At 40.9% G+C, this 16,543-nt stretch overlaps 1 protein-coding gene across 2 annotated transcripts in view; it reads left to right on the top strand.

Annotated features, from left to right (window-relative positions):
* Positions 1-16,543, top strand: part of MYSM1 (Myb like, SWIRM and MPN domains 1) — a 49,042-nt gene that overhangs the window by 16,407 nt on the left and 16,092 nt on the right. For both annotated transcript variants that reach the window (XM_058656813.1, XM_012928003.3), the window contains 5 exons: positions 26-124; positions 1,751-2,505; positions 6,427-6,557; positions 7,603-7,706; positions 14,657-14,734. In XM_058656813.1, the coding sequence (XP_058512796.1) occupies positions 26-124; positions 1,751-2,505; positions 6,427-6,557; positions 7,603-7,706; positions 14,657-14,734 (1,167 nt within the window). The remainder of the gene's footprint in view (positions 1-25; positions 125-1,750; positions 2,506-6,426; positions 6,558-7,602; positions 7,707-14,656; positions 14,735-16,543) is intronic.

Raw genomic sequence — 16,543 nt, 5'->3', positions numbered from 1 at the left:
TATTTTATTCATTTTGGTAATGTAGGCTAAATTTGGCCGAAGGTGGACCAAAATTGCAAAGCTAATTGGAAGTCGCACTGTTTTACAAGTGAAGAGTTACGCCAGACAGTACTTTAAAAATAAGGTAAGTAGAATATAAATATCCTATTAACTAATAATATTTGAAATGAGCAAAATTAATAAGCAGAAGTGTTCTTCAATTTAGTAATATTAGCATTAATTTCATATAGCTAAGCAGAAGGACAAGATACTGTTTGCTTAAAATATCCAATAAAGCAAATATTAATCCCAAAGAGAAAAACCTAGATGCCTTGTTTATTCCCTTTGAAGGTATCTTTTTAAAAGAAATATTTGAAAAAAAAAATATTTGCATTATAACAACTTCTAAGAATGATCAGAGCTTTGGGAACATAAATGTTAATAAAAATTTGAAATCTAAGTAGCAAGAAAAATTTTATAGTTTGGGAAAATTGAAGATTTTAATAAATTGCAATATTCAGAAAAATGCTATCATTTTCTAATTCCTTAGTCCCCCAGGTATCAACTCGTGTGTGTCCTTTGTTCTGCTTTAAAGATGATTTGTTTGAAAGTCAGAAATACAGAGAGGTATGGAGAGACAGAGGTCTCCTGTCCGCTGATTCACTCCCCAGGTGGCCACAACAGCCAGACTGAAGACAGGAACTAGGAGCTACTTGGGTCTCCCAGGGGTGTGGCAGGGACCCAAGGACGTGGGCCATCTTCCGTTGCTTTTTCCAGGCCATTAACTTGTAATATCTTTCTCTTGTTATAATAATACTTATTTCTATGGTAACAGATATGGAAAATAATTACATGACTTAAAATATAGGCTTTGTAACATTGGAACTGCATTAAATGATCCTGTAAAAAACTGTTTTTATTGTATCTAAGGGAAAGATTGTTTTATTTACTATGTTGTATTCTTTTAGGAAAAAAATTTGAAATCATCAGCTATGAGGCAATTAAGAAATGGAACCTTTATAAATATTTTAATATTTTATAGACTATCTTAGCATGATAGTTACTGATTCTCTTGACTAATCTAAGCCAGACTCCTATTTTAAATTTAATACTGACAGATAAATAGTAGTTCTGTGTAGACCATAATTAATGGAAATCACCATACCACAAATGAATCATATATAGAGAAATTTTAAATGGTGAATTTTTTTACTTTAAAAATAAAGTTGCTCATACCAGTTGTTGACCTTGTTTCATGCCTTCTCAATTACGGAAATGTATATAGTAATGGAGTACTGGGGTCTATCATATACAGATGTGGGGTATACTGCAACATTCATTCCTGTTTCCAAACGAAAAATGATTCCCAATGAAACTGTTGGAAATGTATAGACAGTGGGATGCTGGACTGTCTGACGTTGTCTGTAGCAGCAATGTCGGGGTACACTTAAATAAGAGACTGATGGAATTGTGATTCCTTATGAGGGACTACACCATTGTAGTAAAATGGGGAAAATCTGTTGGGGGTGGGAGTTTGGGGGGGGAAATCCCTGTCTATATGAAATTGTACAACATAATTCAAAAATCCAAAATAAAAATATATTAAATGAATAAATAAAGTTGTAAATCCTTCAAAGAGAAGCAGAGGAAAACTATAACGTATTGTGAGCATATACTCAGTTGAATTCTGTTGTGTGTATTTTATATTTGTGTGTTTGGGATTAAATTTAAAATCTTATTTTAGAAATTTTATTCTGATTTTTTAAAAAAGATAAAATGGAAGCCAGAGAAAGAAGCACCCCATCAGAAAAGCAACAGTGATCTTCGGTTTAAAAGTGAAGATAAAGGGACTGAGGCATGGACATCATGTTTCAGGGGACGTACTGACCCCAACTTAAATGCTGTGAAAATTGAAAAATTATCTGATGATGAAGAAGTAGACATCACAGATGAAGTGGATGAATTTGTTTCTGAAACACCCCAGAAGAATTCTAGCAGTGCTATGTTATTAGACAGTCCTGGCGGTAAAACACGTGTAACCAATCAGGGAAAATGCATTGCTTCTGATAGCCGGGGAGAGGCCTTTTCTGAATCTTTTGGTGAATATGTTCAGAACAGAAAGCAAGAGGAAGTGGAAACACCTTCAAGCTCACAGATTATGTTATGTCCCGAAACACAGAACAACAATGACAAAGAATCAGTTGAACTAGATGATCAGAAATGTAAAAGCTGTAACAAGCACAAAAAAAATGGAATAACAGATGGTGCTGGTCAGTGGCCTTGTCCCGAGCCATGTGCAATTCAGAAAGATTGGAGTGACAGTGAAACGCTTTTTCATCATTCTTGCCATGTTGTGGAGGAAAGCCCAGAGGAAGAAGAACTGAAGCCACCAGAACAGGAAATAGAAATAGATAGAAATACCATTCAAGAAGAAGAAAAACAAGCAATTCCCGAGTTTTTTGAGGGACGCCCAGCTAAAACACCAGAACGTTATTTGAAAATTAGAAATTATATTTTGGATCAGTGGTAAGAAAGAATGACATTTAAGAATTTATACTACTATGTATTAAAATAAATACAGTGAATTTATTTTTAAAGTTCAAGTACTGTTTTAAAAATCTAATACTATAAGTTTTTTTAGGCCTTTATGGGATTTAGCGTTTTGCTGGAGATAAGAGTTTTAATATGTTATCATTTCACTAAGAAAGATTAAAACTTCTCAGACAAAACTTTTCTGAAATTGTGATAAACATGGTCAGGTATTGCTATCACACCTACCTGTCCATCATAATGTTTGTGCCTGGAAAGGAAAGGGGTGGATGATTGCTTTAAGAAGCAATTTCTTGGGACAGAAAGATGTAGATATAAAGCATAATTGTATTGGAAGTAGAGATTTTCCTAGGTTTGTTCTTAAATTCAAGGAAAGATTGGTGACAGGGAATAGTATCGTTAAATGTGATCACTTTGCACAAAGTCTCCACCTAAACAATATTCTTAAATGACTTCAACTTTAAATTTTGTGGTGGAATATGCTAATAATCCCTTCTCCCAGCCTCATCAATTTTCTAAAATGTGAAATTACTCTCTCAATTGATGCTACTTTTTACTTGAATTATTTAGCCAGGGCTAGGGAACAAACCAAAAAAATGTCTCACATTCATTAAGCTGAACATTCTAAAGGTAATTTGAAGTAATCATGAAAGCTTAATTAAGCTGTCATTAAGCACTCATTACTACTTCATGAACTATTTATTCATATAGGGTCATCTTTACAGAAAGCTTCACAGTCCTTGCGTAGAGATTCTGCTTTGTCCCTCGTTTTTCTGTTCTGTTCTGTCTTCCTTTCCTTTGCAGCAACTTTCTTCTATAACCTAAGGAGATTACCTGAAGAAAAATTAGTAACTTGCTAAATTAGTAGTCTTCATTTTACTCACACAATACTGTCAGGTTTTTAAACTGTCAAATTTTTGTTCCTGATACTTGGATCTCTTGCAGATGATTGAGACACTACAGTCACAGCTCTGAGCAAAGCTGGCAGCATAGTAAAGGCCACCTAAAGGAGTAAGTGCTGTAACTTACATGGCCTTTGCAGTTTACAGAAACCTTTGCTTTAGTCTCACCACAATCCTCGGACAGAGGCAGATAGTCTTTGATAAAGAATCTGACAACAGGAAAGGTTTAAGGAGTCTATTTTTCTTTTTCTTTTTTTTTTAAGATTTATTTTTTATCGATAAGTCAGATTTACAGAGAGGAGATACAGAAAATTCTTCCATCTGCTGCTTCATTGCCCATGTAGCCACAACGGCTAGAGCTGAATCAATCTGAAGCCAGGAGCCAGGAGCTTCTTCTGGGTCTCCCACGGGGGTGCAGGGTCCCAAGGCTTTTGGCCATCCTCTACTACTTTCCCAGGCCACAAGCAGGGAGCTGGATGGGAAGTGGAGCCATGTGGGACACAAACTGGTGTCCATATGGGATCCTGGGCATTCAAGGCAAGCATATAGCCACTGAGTCGTCATGCCAAGCCCAGAATTTTTCTTAGTTTCTGCAATCATGCACTGACTCCTGTAAAATTTCAGCACTGGTCTTGACTGTAATCAGTTGATTATTCATAAATCACACTGTTACAAAGACTAATACAATTATCTCTCTTAACAAAATATGCTTTCCTTTTTAGAAATAACTAGAAGGACAACCAAAATTAAAGCATTTCAGAATAATTCAACAACAACATGTATTTTAATCAGCTCTGTTACTTTGAGTTTCGTATTCCCAATGAGATAGGATAATTTGTACAGATATTATAAATTAAATGGCAGTAATGTCCTAAGCAGTATGCTTTTAATTGGTGAAATCAGTATATTTCTGCTGTTTAAATATGATTTGCAAAATGGTGTGGGTGCAAAAATAAATGTTTTGAACAATAAGTCAGATCTGTCCAGAAAAAAGGAGAGTGGTTGAAGTTTTAAAAATAAAACTATGCCTGCTGGATTTATCAGTAGGTAAAAGCAGATGCACTTGACTCATTGCTTAATGGAGTTTCTCTTTTTTAAATAAGTAACCGGTTCCATGGTTGAATGGCTGCCAGGTGTCATGTCTTGTATTTGTTGTATTTAAATCATTTCCAGTTCTTCAGACAACTCCGTCCTCATTCTGCAGATTAGAAAGATGAGGTTCACGGAGGATTTGAATCTTGTTCCCAGTCAGGCTAGGTAAGGATAGTTCAGAGTCTGTAGTCTGGAGTCGATATTTTCATACTCAGATCAGGGTCTGATCCTGACTTTTCACAATATTGTGGATGTTCTTTTCTACTCCTATCTTGACAAGTATTGTTTCCTTTCCATTCATACCTGCTCAAGGGAAGAAGCTTTCTTTGACCACCCTACCTGTAATAGTTCACATAGCTCTTCCCTCGCTGTTCTCTCAGCCTGTGTTTTATTTTAGTCAGAATTTATCACCACTGAAAATACAGTCATTTCTCCTCTTGCATTGTGATAACACAGGCAACGTGAAGGCAGATTTTTGTTTGTTAAATATCTAGTGCTTAGAACAATGCTTGAACTGTAGAAGACACTCAATTTGTAAGATTTAGAAGACTGAACATTTGAATCCTCATGAATAACTTTATGTACAATCCTGACATGGGTTCAGTGCTATGCTTAGATTACAGAGTTCTGTTGGAAGCCTTTTCATTTGGGTGATCAGTTAGATCAAGCCAGTTTTCATGCTCATGCGGTTTTTTTAGTGTTCTGTTTTTCCTGCTTGTTTCGGTGTGCCTTTTGTTTCCTTCTCTTTCAAGACACATTGAAATCTCAACTTCATTATGGAGGTTTTGATACCCTCCCATATTCCTAATTAATACCTGCCCAGAACTTCTATGGAATTAATGATTTGTTCTCTGTTCTCTGCTTAGAAAGGCTCTTAGACACTATCTAAAACAGTCAGTGCCTGTTTTGTGACACACAGTGTTCCATAATTCTTTTCCTTAACACTAGTGCTGCCTGACAACACAGTGTATGTATATTGATGATTTCCCTCACTGTGGGGTCAGAAGCCTTGTATTACTTCTTGTCCGTAAAGCCTAAAAAGATACCTGGTTTATAGAAAGTAGAACACTATTTCTAGGTTAAAATTATGACATAATTTATATCTTTATAATGTGGCATACCCCTATGATCTATACTTAAATTCTGAATTTATCACTTACGTGCTTTAATCACTTGACCCTTTTGTTTCCTCATTTTGAAGTAGAAATAATAAACTACCTTATAGAGTTGTGAAGGTGAAGATTTTACAGTTAAATATTTTATTGTGCCATCTCGTGAAATACTTTATATTCAATTGATATGAGATTTACTGTAAGCCTCATATTTCTTTCTTAATCTTTGGGAATTTCTTGACTCCTTTGAACTCTCCTGTTTCAATTTCAGTTTTCCATTGAGTGTAAGCATGTAACATCTTTTAGAATTATGATTAAAAATAAGTATAAAAATTTTTAGCATTGATAAGATAGCTGATAGTTAAAAGACATTGTCCAGCAAAGTGAGGGTAGTGAACTTCGTATTGTATTAAACACTGGGAAAGTCTTAATGTTAAATCTTTTTGCTATATTAGCAAAGTTACCTGCTAGCTGAAGATTAATACTTGAATTTAGATCTGTGTGTACATAAACTTTGAAATTAAAGTCCTTGAGAACTGTAATTTGGTATTTTGTTAAATTTAATTTTGGAGAGCAATTGATACTTGTAAAAGTACGCAGGCACTTATAAGTTATTGCAACACTTAAAAATATTTTGGAAAAATTTACTTGTATAATGTATTAATACTATATTTATTACACATCTATACCTTTAGAGGGGGTAAAATTTTAAGCTAATGCTAAAGTTTTCCCCAGGATCTTTTTTATGTTTTAATTTATCCAAAATAATTGTACTTCCATCTCTTAATTAGGGAGATATGCAAACCGAAATACTTAAATAAGACTTCAGTACGTCCTGGCCTGAAGAACTGTGGGGATGTTAATTGTATTGGACGGATTCATACATACCTCGAATTGATAGGAGCAATCAATTTTGGATGTGGTAAAAATAAAAACCCAACAACATCTTTTACTCAACATTTTTTTATACTTACAGCACCCGTTAGTTTCTATGATGGTTAGAATCAAGTAGATTATGATATGTAGAATTCAGAGAGATGTGTAATATTATAAAAAAAAAAAGTTATGAAGATTTTGCTACACAATAGACATTTGTTACATAAGTTTTCCCATACGATCTACAATGAAAATCAAAAACAAAATTTTAAAGGAAAAATATTCAAACTAAGTTATGATCACAATTCCTTATCAGGTCGATGTAAAATCATTTTATGAAAAAAGTCCAGCAGTCCATTTATTTGGCAGATAGTGTATTGGTGCTAGAAATTCTGTCTAGCAGTGTTTAAAACAGATAATTTGTGATTATGTTTTAATGAAGACATTGAAATGTTTTTCATTAAAATGTCTTTCACTTTTTTTTCAGATTTAAGGGTGGTGAATATGCATATTTTAAAATGCATTCTATCCTTTTATATTGAGTTAACTTGCCACAAGCTTCCGAACGATGCTAATAGGTATAAATTACAAATGATAGGATAATGAGAGATTTATTACTAATGGTTTCAGAGGAGTAGATTCTGTGTTATTTGAGAAAGGGACATAACCAAAAAACATCCTATCATAGATGATTCCATTTCCTATAGAGATACAATTTACAGGCTGTCCTTTATTTTATTATATTTGATTTCCCAGAGCCTTGTATGCTAAGGCTAAGCTTTTCAGGAAAATTGGATGTTTTAGATTCCTTAGCTACTAAAAGAGAAGTGAAATCATGTTTTCTGTATTAGACTACTGAAATCAGCAAGTGGGCTTAGCGCTTATTTAGTAAGAAAGTAAAGAAGTTACCAATTTCTTAAATAATTCCATTTACTGAGATTTGCTTATGGTATTAGGAACTGCCAGGTAGCACATCCAAAGTATTGTAGACTAAGAAAATCATAGACATGTTCAGTTGTGTAGATGTGTCTTCCTATGTTACGTGAGTTTCAGAAATAATAGATTGTTTTCATTTTCCTAAACTCCAATAGAACAGGCTGTTTATAATAGGCCGCAGCCAGTTGAGAAAGCACGAAACAGAGACAGAAAAGATGCAGTGGAAGCGTACCAGCTTGCTCAACGTCTGCAGTCTATGGTGAGTAGTCATTTCTCTTACTACGTGATTTCCGTACATTGCTGTTTACCTCGCTGTAAGATTTACGTACTGTTCTGCATAAATAATGGCAGATTCATGGAAGTCTTCTAGTGTATTTCACCTTGGCCTCTCACTTTCTGAGTTTCCGTTCAATTTCATATTGGTTTATGAGGTGAAATCAAATTTGAAAACTCAAAACTCACTAGCCAGTTTTATATAAAAGTATAATATTTTTGCTTTAAAGAATGTTGGAGTGTTTGCTTTTTATTTTTTTAATAATTAATTCATTTAGTTTTGATGATGTTTACTTACTTGAGAGGGATACACACCCATGTGGACCACTAGTTTAGGGTAGGGAGGGTAAAGGAAGGGGTAAATGGATGAGACACCTGCCTCCAATCTCCTCTTTGTGTGGGGAAAATGGGGAGAAGGCCACTCCCAGCAGCCCAGCTGCACCAGTACCCGGGATGGGGAGCGGCCACCTGATGGAGCATGTTCTGAGCATATTGTTTAAGTGGTTTCTATAGTTCTGAAATGCTGTTGATGTCATTGTTTCAAGGTTGAAGAAATCCTTCCAAAGTCCATTGGCTGACAGAGTCCACCTTTGAGTCTGTTTGGCCAGATACTCACTGTCAAAGCTTAACTGGGAGAGATGTCCAATTTGTTCTGCCTTCCATGGTACTAGACATCCTCTGTAAGCCTCAATGAGCTGTGGTGTTCCCCATTAGCGTGTGAGCATGCCATCTGTTAACACAGGCTTCAACAACTGTGAAGACATAATTCTGACACATGCAATCCATGGTCAAACCACAGATTCTGTGATTTTGCCCATGGTTGGTGTTCTGAGTCCAGTGATCCAGTTTAGGGGGATCCCCAGAGGAACCTCACTAGAGGTGACCCCAACCTAACTCTTGTGTGTGCCAGCCAGTGCGGGATCCAGCTCAGTCCATCACACACATCAGCCTACACAAACACTGGTGGTTGTAGTCACCTGGTCAGTTCTGTCCTCTGCCCCATCTCTTACGCAAACCAGTGGATGCTACGGCCCAGCATCACCCTGCCCACCACACAATCGACCCTCAACATATACCAGTGGGGCCTGCAGCCCATTTGGAGTGACCCCTAAGAACCCCTACCAGGCCCACCCCAAGCCCTGGTTGCTACACATGTCAACATGTACTCCAGACAAGCCCAGTCTGTCCTGCATCATATTTGGCTCTCCTACACAACAGTGGGCATTGGAACCTAGCTCAGCCCACTGACCCCACTATGCAGCCAACACTCATGCTGGTAAGTGCCACTGCCTGTGGCCTGCGCCCAGCCCTGGTTTTCATGCTTTTCAGTGGCAACTACAGCATTATCAGAGGGGTGCTTACAATTTCCCTATTGGAACCACTCCGAGCCCCAGATTTTGTGCTTCCCAAGTAGTTCTGTAGTCTAGCCTGATAGGACTTGTCCCCAGTCCCAGCACCTGCTAACTGATGCTAAAGCAAAGCTTAGCCAGCCTGCACTTAATCTCATTTATGCATACATCAAAGAATAAGGTTATTTAGCCCAGCCTGGTGCTCTGTCTAAGCCAGCATGCAAGCCAACAAATGTTGTAGTCCTGCCCAGCCTGGTCTGCCCCCAGTCCCAGTTTTCCTGTTCACCAGGAGTAGCAGTGGCCCAGCAAGGGGCTCCCCTATTGGTCTTGCTCTTCCTCCACTCACTGGGTCTTTCATGTGCTAAATTGAGCTGTGACCCAGCCTGGCATGGTTTGCCTCACCTCAGCATTCAAATGGGTGCTGCAGCCTGGTTTGGTCTGGCCTGGCCCCAGTTCCAGCTCATGCTGGTGGGTGGTAGAGCCTAGGGCAGCCACTCAGTCCCCAATCCCAGCCCTAATGTGAATTAGCTGGCATTACGGCCCAACCTGACCTGTCCTACACCCCATCCTCGTTCTCAGATCTGCCAGTGAGTGCTACAAATTAGCCCAGCCTGGCCCGCCCCCAGACCTGATCCACATGTATTCTGGCAGGTACTGTAACCTGGCCTGCTCTGGGCTGCTCCTAGCCTTGGTTCTTGCACTCACCTGCAGGTACTGCCTTCTGACAGAGGAGTTTTCCAAGCTCTTCTGTCAGGTCACCTCCCTGTGGCAGAAATGGTGCTTGGCCTAGCCTGGCTTGGCCCACCTCTTGTTCTGACAGGAACAGTGGCCTTACCCAACTGGCCATACCCACTCTGGCTTTTACCATTGGGTGCTACAGCCTAGACCTGCCTGGTCTACCTCTGGACCCAAGTCTCATGTGCTTCAGCAAGTGCTGAAACCTAGTCCGGCCCATCCTGTTCCCACCCTGGCTCTGCGAACACCAGCGGATGCTGGTACCTAGTCCAGTCTGGCATACCCCAGACCCAATCCACACCCATGCCAAACAATGCTACAACCATGTCCAGCCCAGTTTGCCACCTCTGTTGCAGCTCTTGAGCTCACAAATGGGGACCGCAGCTCAAGCAAGGGCATCCATTTAGCTCCCCAAAAATACCTGCTCCTAATCACAGATCTTGCATGTGCTGGTGGTTGCTCTAACCCAGGCCAGCATAACCCATCCTGCAGCTTGGCCTTTACCATCAGATGCTGCATTCTGGCCTGTGCTGGCCTGCTCCCAGTCCCAGCTCTTGCTGGTGAATGCTGCAGCATAGTCCTGCCCAGCTTGCCCCCATCCCTGCCCTTTTTTCCCCCAGTTTTGTTTATTTTTATTGGAAAGTCAGATTTATAGAGAGAAGTAGAGACAAAGATCTTCCATCCATCGATTCAAGTGGCCACAGCAGCTGGAGCTGAGCCAATCCAAAGCCAAGAGCCAGATGCTTCTTGTCTCCCACGTAGATGCAGGGTTCCAAGACTTTGGGCCGTCCTCTACTGCTTTCCCTGGCTGCAATCAGGGAGCTGGAATCTGGCGCCCATATGGGATCCCTGCAAAAGCAAGGTGAGAACTTTAATCACTAGGATACCTTGCTGGGGGCCCCTATCCCTTGCTTTTATGCCAACTGGTAGGTGTGATAACATAGCCTGGTATGGCCCACACCCCATCCTGGCTTTTGTGCATGCCTGTATGGTAAGGTTTGGCCTGGCTCTGCCCAATCTGTCCCCTCAGAGCAACCCACAGAGGTTCCAACAAGTGAACCAGCCTGCCCAGCCTGACCAAAACCTAACTGTGATTCATGTGCTCACCAGCGGTAGCTTGGCTCAACAGAGAAATTTCCTAAGTTCCCCCACCTGGCTCATTCCCAGATTTGTCATGTGCCAGTGGGTGCTACGCCCTTACCCAGCACAGTCTGCCCTCGCGTCTTGGCCTTTGTGCGTGCTGATGGATGTTGCAGCCCAGTTGACCCTGCACCCAATTCTTGTATATACCTGTTGGTGTTACAACCTGGACCAGCCCAGCTTGTTCCCATCCCTAGTACCCACGAGTGTTGGTGAGTTCCATGGTCATGCCTAGCTTGACCCATCACCACTACCAACCCTCAAGCAAACCAGCTGGTATGGAAGTTCCACAGGACTGATCCTGCCTATCTCCCACAGAATCTGTTCCCAGACCCAGTTTTCTTGTGAGCTCTTTAGTGTCGGAGCCCAGCCTGATATGATCCACGCTCACTGGTGGGTACTGTGGTTGAACCCTGCCAGGCAGGCTGCCCGGCCGTGGCTTTCTTGTGTGCTGGCAGACAGGGGTCAATACCAACTAGCCCAGCTCAGCTCTCCCACATGGTTGGGTGTTTTGGTTTGGCCCTAGAAGGTCTACTAGTTGCCCTCTAAACCACCTGCTATCAGCTCTCTTGTTTACCTGAATGTGCAGTAGCCTGGTTGGTGGAAGTTTGGTTTGGGCTGCTTGCTTTTGATTTATAAATCCAATGTGTTTTTCTAAACTATCATGGTTCTTTTTTCTCTCTCTTTTATTTTTGATTTTTCTCCTTATATTCTTATTTGAGAGATAGCTTTTTAGAATTCCCAGCCTTTATTTTTTAATTTTTGTAGTCACTGAGTTTTCTAATACTGTATTTTAAATCTGGGAATCTTATTTTTAAAATAAAGTGGTCTTGGCGAGGGGTGGGGAGAATCCAAGTACCTATGAAACTGTGTCACATAATACAATGTAATTAATGAATTAAAAATAATAAATAAAAAATAAATAAAGTGGTCTGGGCCTTGTGTCTGAATTCTAACCTTGCATGTGCCGAGATCCCGTATGGGAGCTGGTTCATATCCCAGCTATTCCACTTCCCTTCTAGCTCTGCCTGAGGCCTGGTAAGGCAGTCAAGGATGGCTCAAAGCCTTGGGGCCTTGCACCCACATGGGAGACCTGGAAGAGGCTCCTGGCTTCGGATTGGATGGGATCAACTTAGCTCCAGCCGTTGCGGCCACTTGAGGAGTGAACCAGAAGATGGAAAATTTTTCTCTCTGTCTCTCCTCTCTGTAAATCTTTCTAATAAAAGGGCCCGGCGGCGTGGCCTAGCAGCTAAAGTCCTCACCTTGAAAGCCCCGGGATCCCGTATGGGCGCCGGTTCTAATCCCGGCAGCTTCACTTCCCATGCAGCTCCCTGCTTGTGGCCTGGGAAAGCAGTTGAGGACGGCCCAATACTTTGGGACCCTGCACCCGCGTGGGAGTCCCGGAAGAGGTTCCAGGTTCCCGGCATCGGATTGGCGCGTACCGGCCCGTTGCGGCTCACTTGGGGAGTGAAACATCGGACGGAAGATCTTCCTCTCTGTCTCTCCTCCTCTCTGTATATCCGGCTTTCCAATAATAATAAAAATCTGTAAAAAAAAAAAATCTTTCTAATAAAAATAAATCTTTTAAAAAGTGAATAAATAATGATAAAATGATCTGATAAGTGTAAGGCGAAGTCAGAATACAGTCTTGCTAGTTTTACTGGTGGATTGAATTGATAGTGGAGAATCAGACAAAAGTATTGGTGACGTATTAGTTGTTTCTCTCAGACTATTTAGGACATAAACTAATTCTCCCTAGACTGTCGTCTTAAGAAAGGATCTTTCAGGGCTGACATTGTGGCACATCAGGTAAAGCCTTCACCTGTGACACCCACATTGCACACAGGCACTGGTTTGTGTCCCCACTACTCCACTTGTGTCCCCTCTCCGTGCTAATTGCCCGGAACGAGCAACAGAAATCGGTGGAGTGTTTTGTCCACTGCCATCCACATAGAAGAGAATCTCTTGGCCTCTCACTTTGACCTTGCCTGGCTCAAGCTATTTAAGCCTTTTGAGCAGTGAACCAGCAGATGGAAGAGCTCTATCTCTGTTTCTCTCTCCCTCTTTTCCTATAACTCATTTTGAAAAGGCTCTTTCATATGGAGGTGTTAGAGATTGTGTTGTGTATACAATCTTACTAACAGCTTCATTGCTGAAATGCAGAGCTACATGTTAGTGATGCAGCTGTTTGTTAGTTGGATAATCTTTTCTTTTTTTTAATATTTATTTTTATTGAAAAGTCAGATATACAGAGAGGAGGAGAGACAAAGAGGAAGATTTTCTGTCTATTGATTCACTCCCCAAGTGACCACAATGGCCAGAGCTGAGCCAATCCAAAGCCAGGAACCTGGAGCCTTTTCTGAGTTTCCTGCATGGGTGCAGGGTCCCAAGGCTTTGGGCCATCCTCGACTGTTTTCCCAGGCCACAAGCAGGGAGCTGGATGGGAAGCGGGGTGCGCCGGGATGAAGACTGGTGCCGATATGGGATCCCTGCACTTGCAAGGTGAGGACTTTAACCACTAGGCTATGGCACCAAGTTTAATAATCTCCTTTCTAAAGCTGAGATATCTTGCTCTGTGTGTGTGTGTGTGTGTGTGTGTGTATTGCGTTTTATTTTCCTGTATTCGGAAAGGAGACAGATACCCATTTCCATCCACTGTTCACTCCTCAGATGCCTTCAACAGCTAGGTCTCGGCCTAGAGCAGGAGGAAGCCAGGGCTAAGAAATGAGTCTGACCATAAAGGCCAGAAGCCAGTCACTAGGGCTGTCACCTGCTGCCTCTCAGGGTATGGATAAACAGGAAGCTGGAATCAGGAGCACAGGAGCACAGCTGCAATTCAAACCCAGGTACTTTGAGATAGGGTGCAGGCGTCCCAAGTGGTATCTTAACACTGTGCCAAGTTCCTATCCTTTGCTTTGTCTCCTTGTAGATTTTCACTACAGGTGACTAAAAAAGTTTTGTTTTGTTTTGTTTTGTTTTGCTTTTTTTTTTTTTAACATTATTTATTTATTTAATATGTATTTTTTTTTTATTGGAAAGGCAGCTATACAGAGAAGGAGATATATAAAGATCTTCCATCCACTGATTCACTCCCCAAGTGGCCGCATTGGCCAGAGCTATGCTGATCTGAAGTCAGGAGACAGGAACTTCTTCTAGGTCTCCCATGCGGGTACAGAGTCCCAAGGCTCTCCTCTCCTGCTTTCCCAGGCCACAGGCAGGAAACTGGATGGGAAGTGGGGCAGCCAGGACACGAACTGGCTCCCATATGGGATCCTGACACATGCAGGGTGAGGATTTAGCCACTAGGGTACTGCACCAAGCCCAAGAATAGATTTTCTTAAGACCAGTTTTTTTATCTTAGAAATTTTTTTCCTAGGTTTTTTTTTAAGCTCCTAAATGGTAAAAACACATGAAAATACATGTGAAATACAAGTAAAATACAGGAAAATCATGGCTGATTTTTTTAACAATAACCTTCCATACCACCGCGAGTCCACTGCTATTTCTGTACTTAGCTTGCCATCTCTAGTGGCAGAGTGCTAATTTTTGAACAAAAATGTATAAAACTTGGTCATTGTTGAGCAGATTGCCGTATTTAAAAGTGTTAATAAATAATATATTTTATGTGATTATCTTTTTATTTTACATATTAAGGTTATGTCACTTCTTTCAAGTTAGTCTTACCTTCTGCTTTATTTTAATCGTTTTTCAGCGCACAAGAAGACGCAGGGTTCGAGATCCATGGGGAAACTGGTGTGATGCGAAGGACTTGGAAGGACAGACATTTGAGGTAACTGACTTTCCATGTGGCTCATCCCTGAAGACTTCTGTCTTTATGGGTTTGGATTTTTTTTAAAGACCTTTTTATTTTTATTGGAAAGTCAGATATACAGAGAGAAGAAAAGTCAGAAAGAAAGATCCTTCTTCCACTGCTTCACTACCCAAATGGCCACTGCAGTTGGAGCTGAGCCAACCTGAAGGAGCTAAGAGCTTCTGGGTCTCCTACATGGGATCAGGGTCCTAAGGCCTGGGAAAGCAGTGGAGGATGGCCACTACGTTCTCTGAGCACAAGCAAGGAGCTGGATGAGAAGTGGAGCTACCGGGACACAAAGTGGCTCCCACATGGGATCGTGGCGCATGCAAGGCAAGGATTTAGCCACTGAGCCAGTGCACCGGGCCCATGTTTGAGCATCTTAAGATCTCATGTTTCATACATTTTCATTTTTGTGTCTTCATTTCCTTAGTAATTTTTTTTGTTTATAAGTTACAATAAACCAATTAGAAGGCACTGGTGGTATAATTAACTAGGAGTTTGACTCATGCTGACATAACTTTTTTTTTCTTTTAAGATTTGCTCTCATTTTCATTGAAAGGCAGATTTGCAGAGAGAAGGAGATACGAAGAGGAAGATCTTCTGTCTGCTGGTTCACTCCCCAAGTGGCTACAATGGCCAGAGCTGAGCCAATCTGAAGCCAGGAGCTTCTTCTGGGTCTCCCTTGTGGGTGTAGGATCCCAAGGTTTTGGGCCATTCTCGGCTGCTTTTCTAGGCCACAGGCAGGGAGCTGGATAAGGAAGTGGAGCAGCTGGGACACAAACCAATGCCCATATGGAATCCTGGATGCTTAAGGCAAGGATTTAGCCACTGAGTTATCATGCTGGGCCCACAGCTTTCATTTTGTATTTTCATATTTATTTTATTTTTTTGAGGGACAGAGTTGTTATCCATTGGTTCACTTCCCAAATATCTGTAAGGGCTGAGGGATGCAGGCTGGGAACCAGGAACCCAGTCCACATCTCTCACATGAGTGGCAGGAACCCAGCTGTTTGGCTTATCCCATTAGCAGAAAGCTAGAAATCAGAGGTAGAGTGAAGGGCTGAACGTAAGCACGGCAATGGAGGATACAGGCAGCTGTCTCCTGACTGCTAGGGCAAATGCTTGCCCTGTTACTATTGTTTTCTTTCTCAAGCTGTCTGGCAGGGGATGGCTTTGTGGTACAGAGGGTTAAGCTACTGTTTGTGATGTGGACATCCCTTACTGGTGTGTCATTTAAGTTAAGTTCCTTCAGCTCCCTTTCTGATCAAGTTTCCTGCTGATGTACCTGAGAAGGCACTGGCAGGTGTCTCCATGTACTTGGAATTCTGCCCCCCAGATGGAAGGTCAGGATGGAATAATTGTCTTCTGTGTTCAGCCTGGCCCTGACTTGGCTGTTGTGACCATCTAGGGAGTGAACTTGGGAGTGGAAGATCTCTCCCTCTCTGTCACTGTTCTTTCAAATAAATAAATCTTCATATAAATGTGTATGTGTATGATAGGTGCAAAGAAGTTGATTTCCCAGTTAAAGTATTATTCTAAGCATTAAACATAAATTATAACTGGAGTTTAAGTTTACCAATAAAAACTATGGTTCTAAAAGAAAACAGTTGGTGAACATGTGTATGTGTATTCTAAACATATAGCTTACTTGCAGACAACCACAGTAGCAGAATATGAAAGCTGTGTAAATGTGTACTGTACTTAACCACACTGAATCTCATAGCTGTTTTTAAATTTATGAAGTATAAAGCTCCCTCAAAGGGTTGTTGTAAGAAATAATTGAGA

The sequence above is a fragment of the Ochotona princeps genome, chromosome 2, assembly GCF_030435755.1.
Source record: "Ochotona princeps isolate mOchPri1 chromosome 2, mOchPri1.hap1, whole genome shotgun sequence".
Taxonomy (NCBI): domain Eukaryota; kingdom Metazoa; phylum Chordata; class Mammalia; order Lagomorpha; family Ochotonidae; genus Ochotona; species Ochotona princeps.
This window is presented reverse-complemented; position numbering and strand designations above follow the sequence as displayed.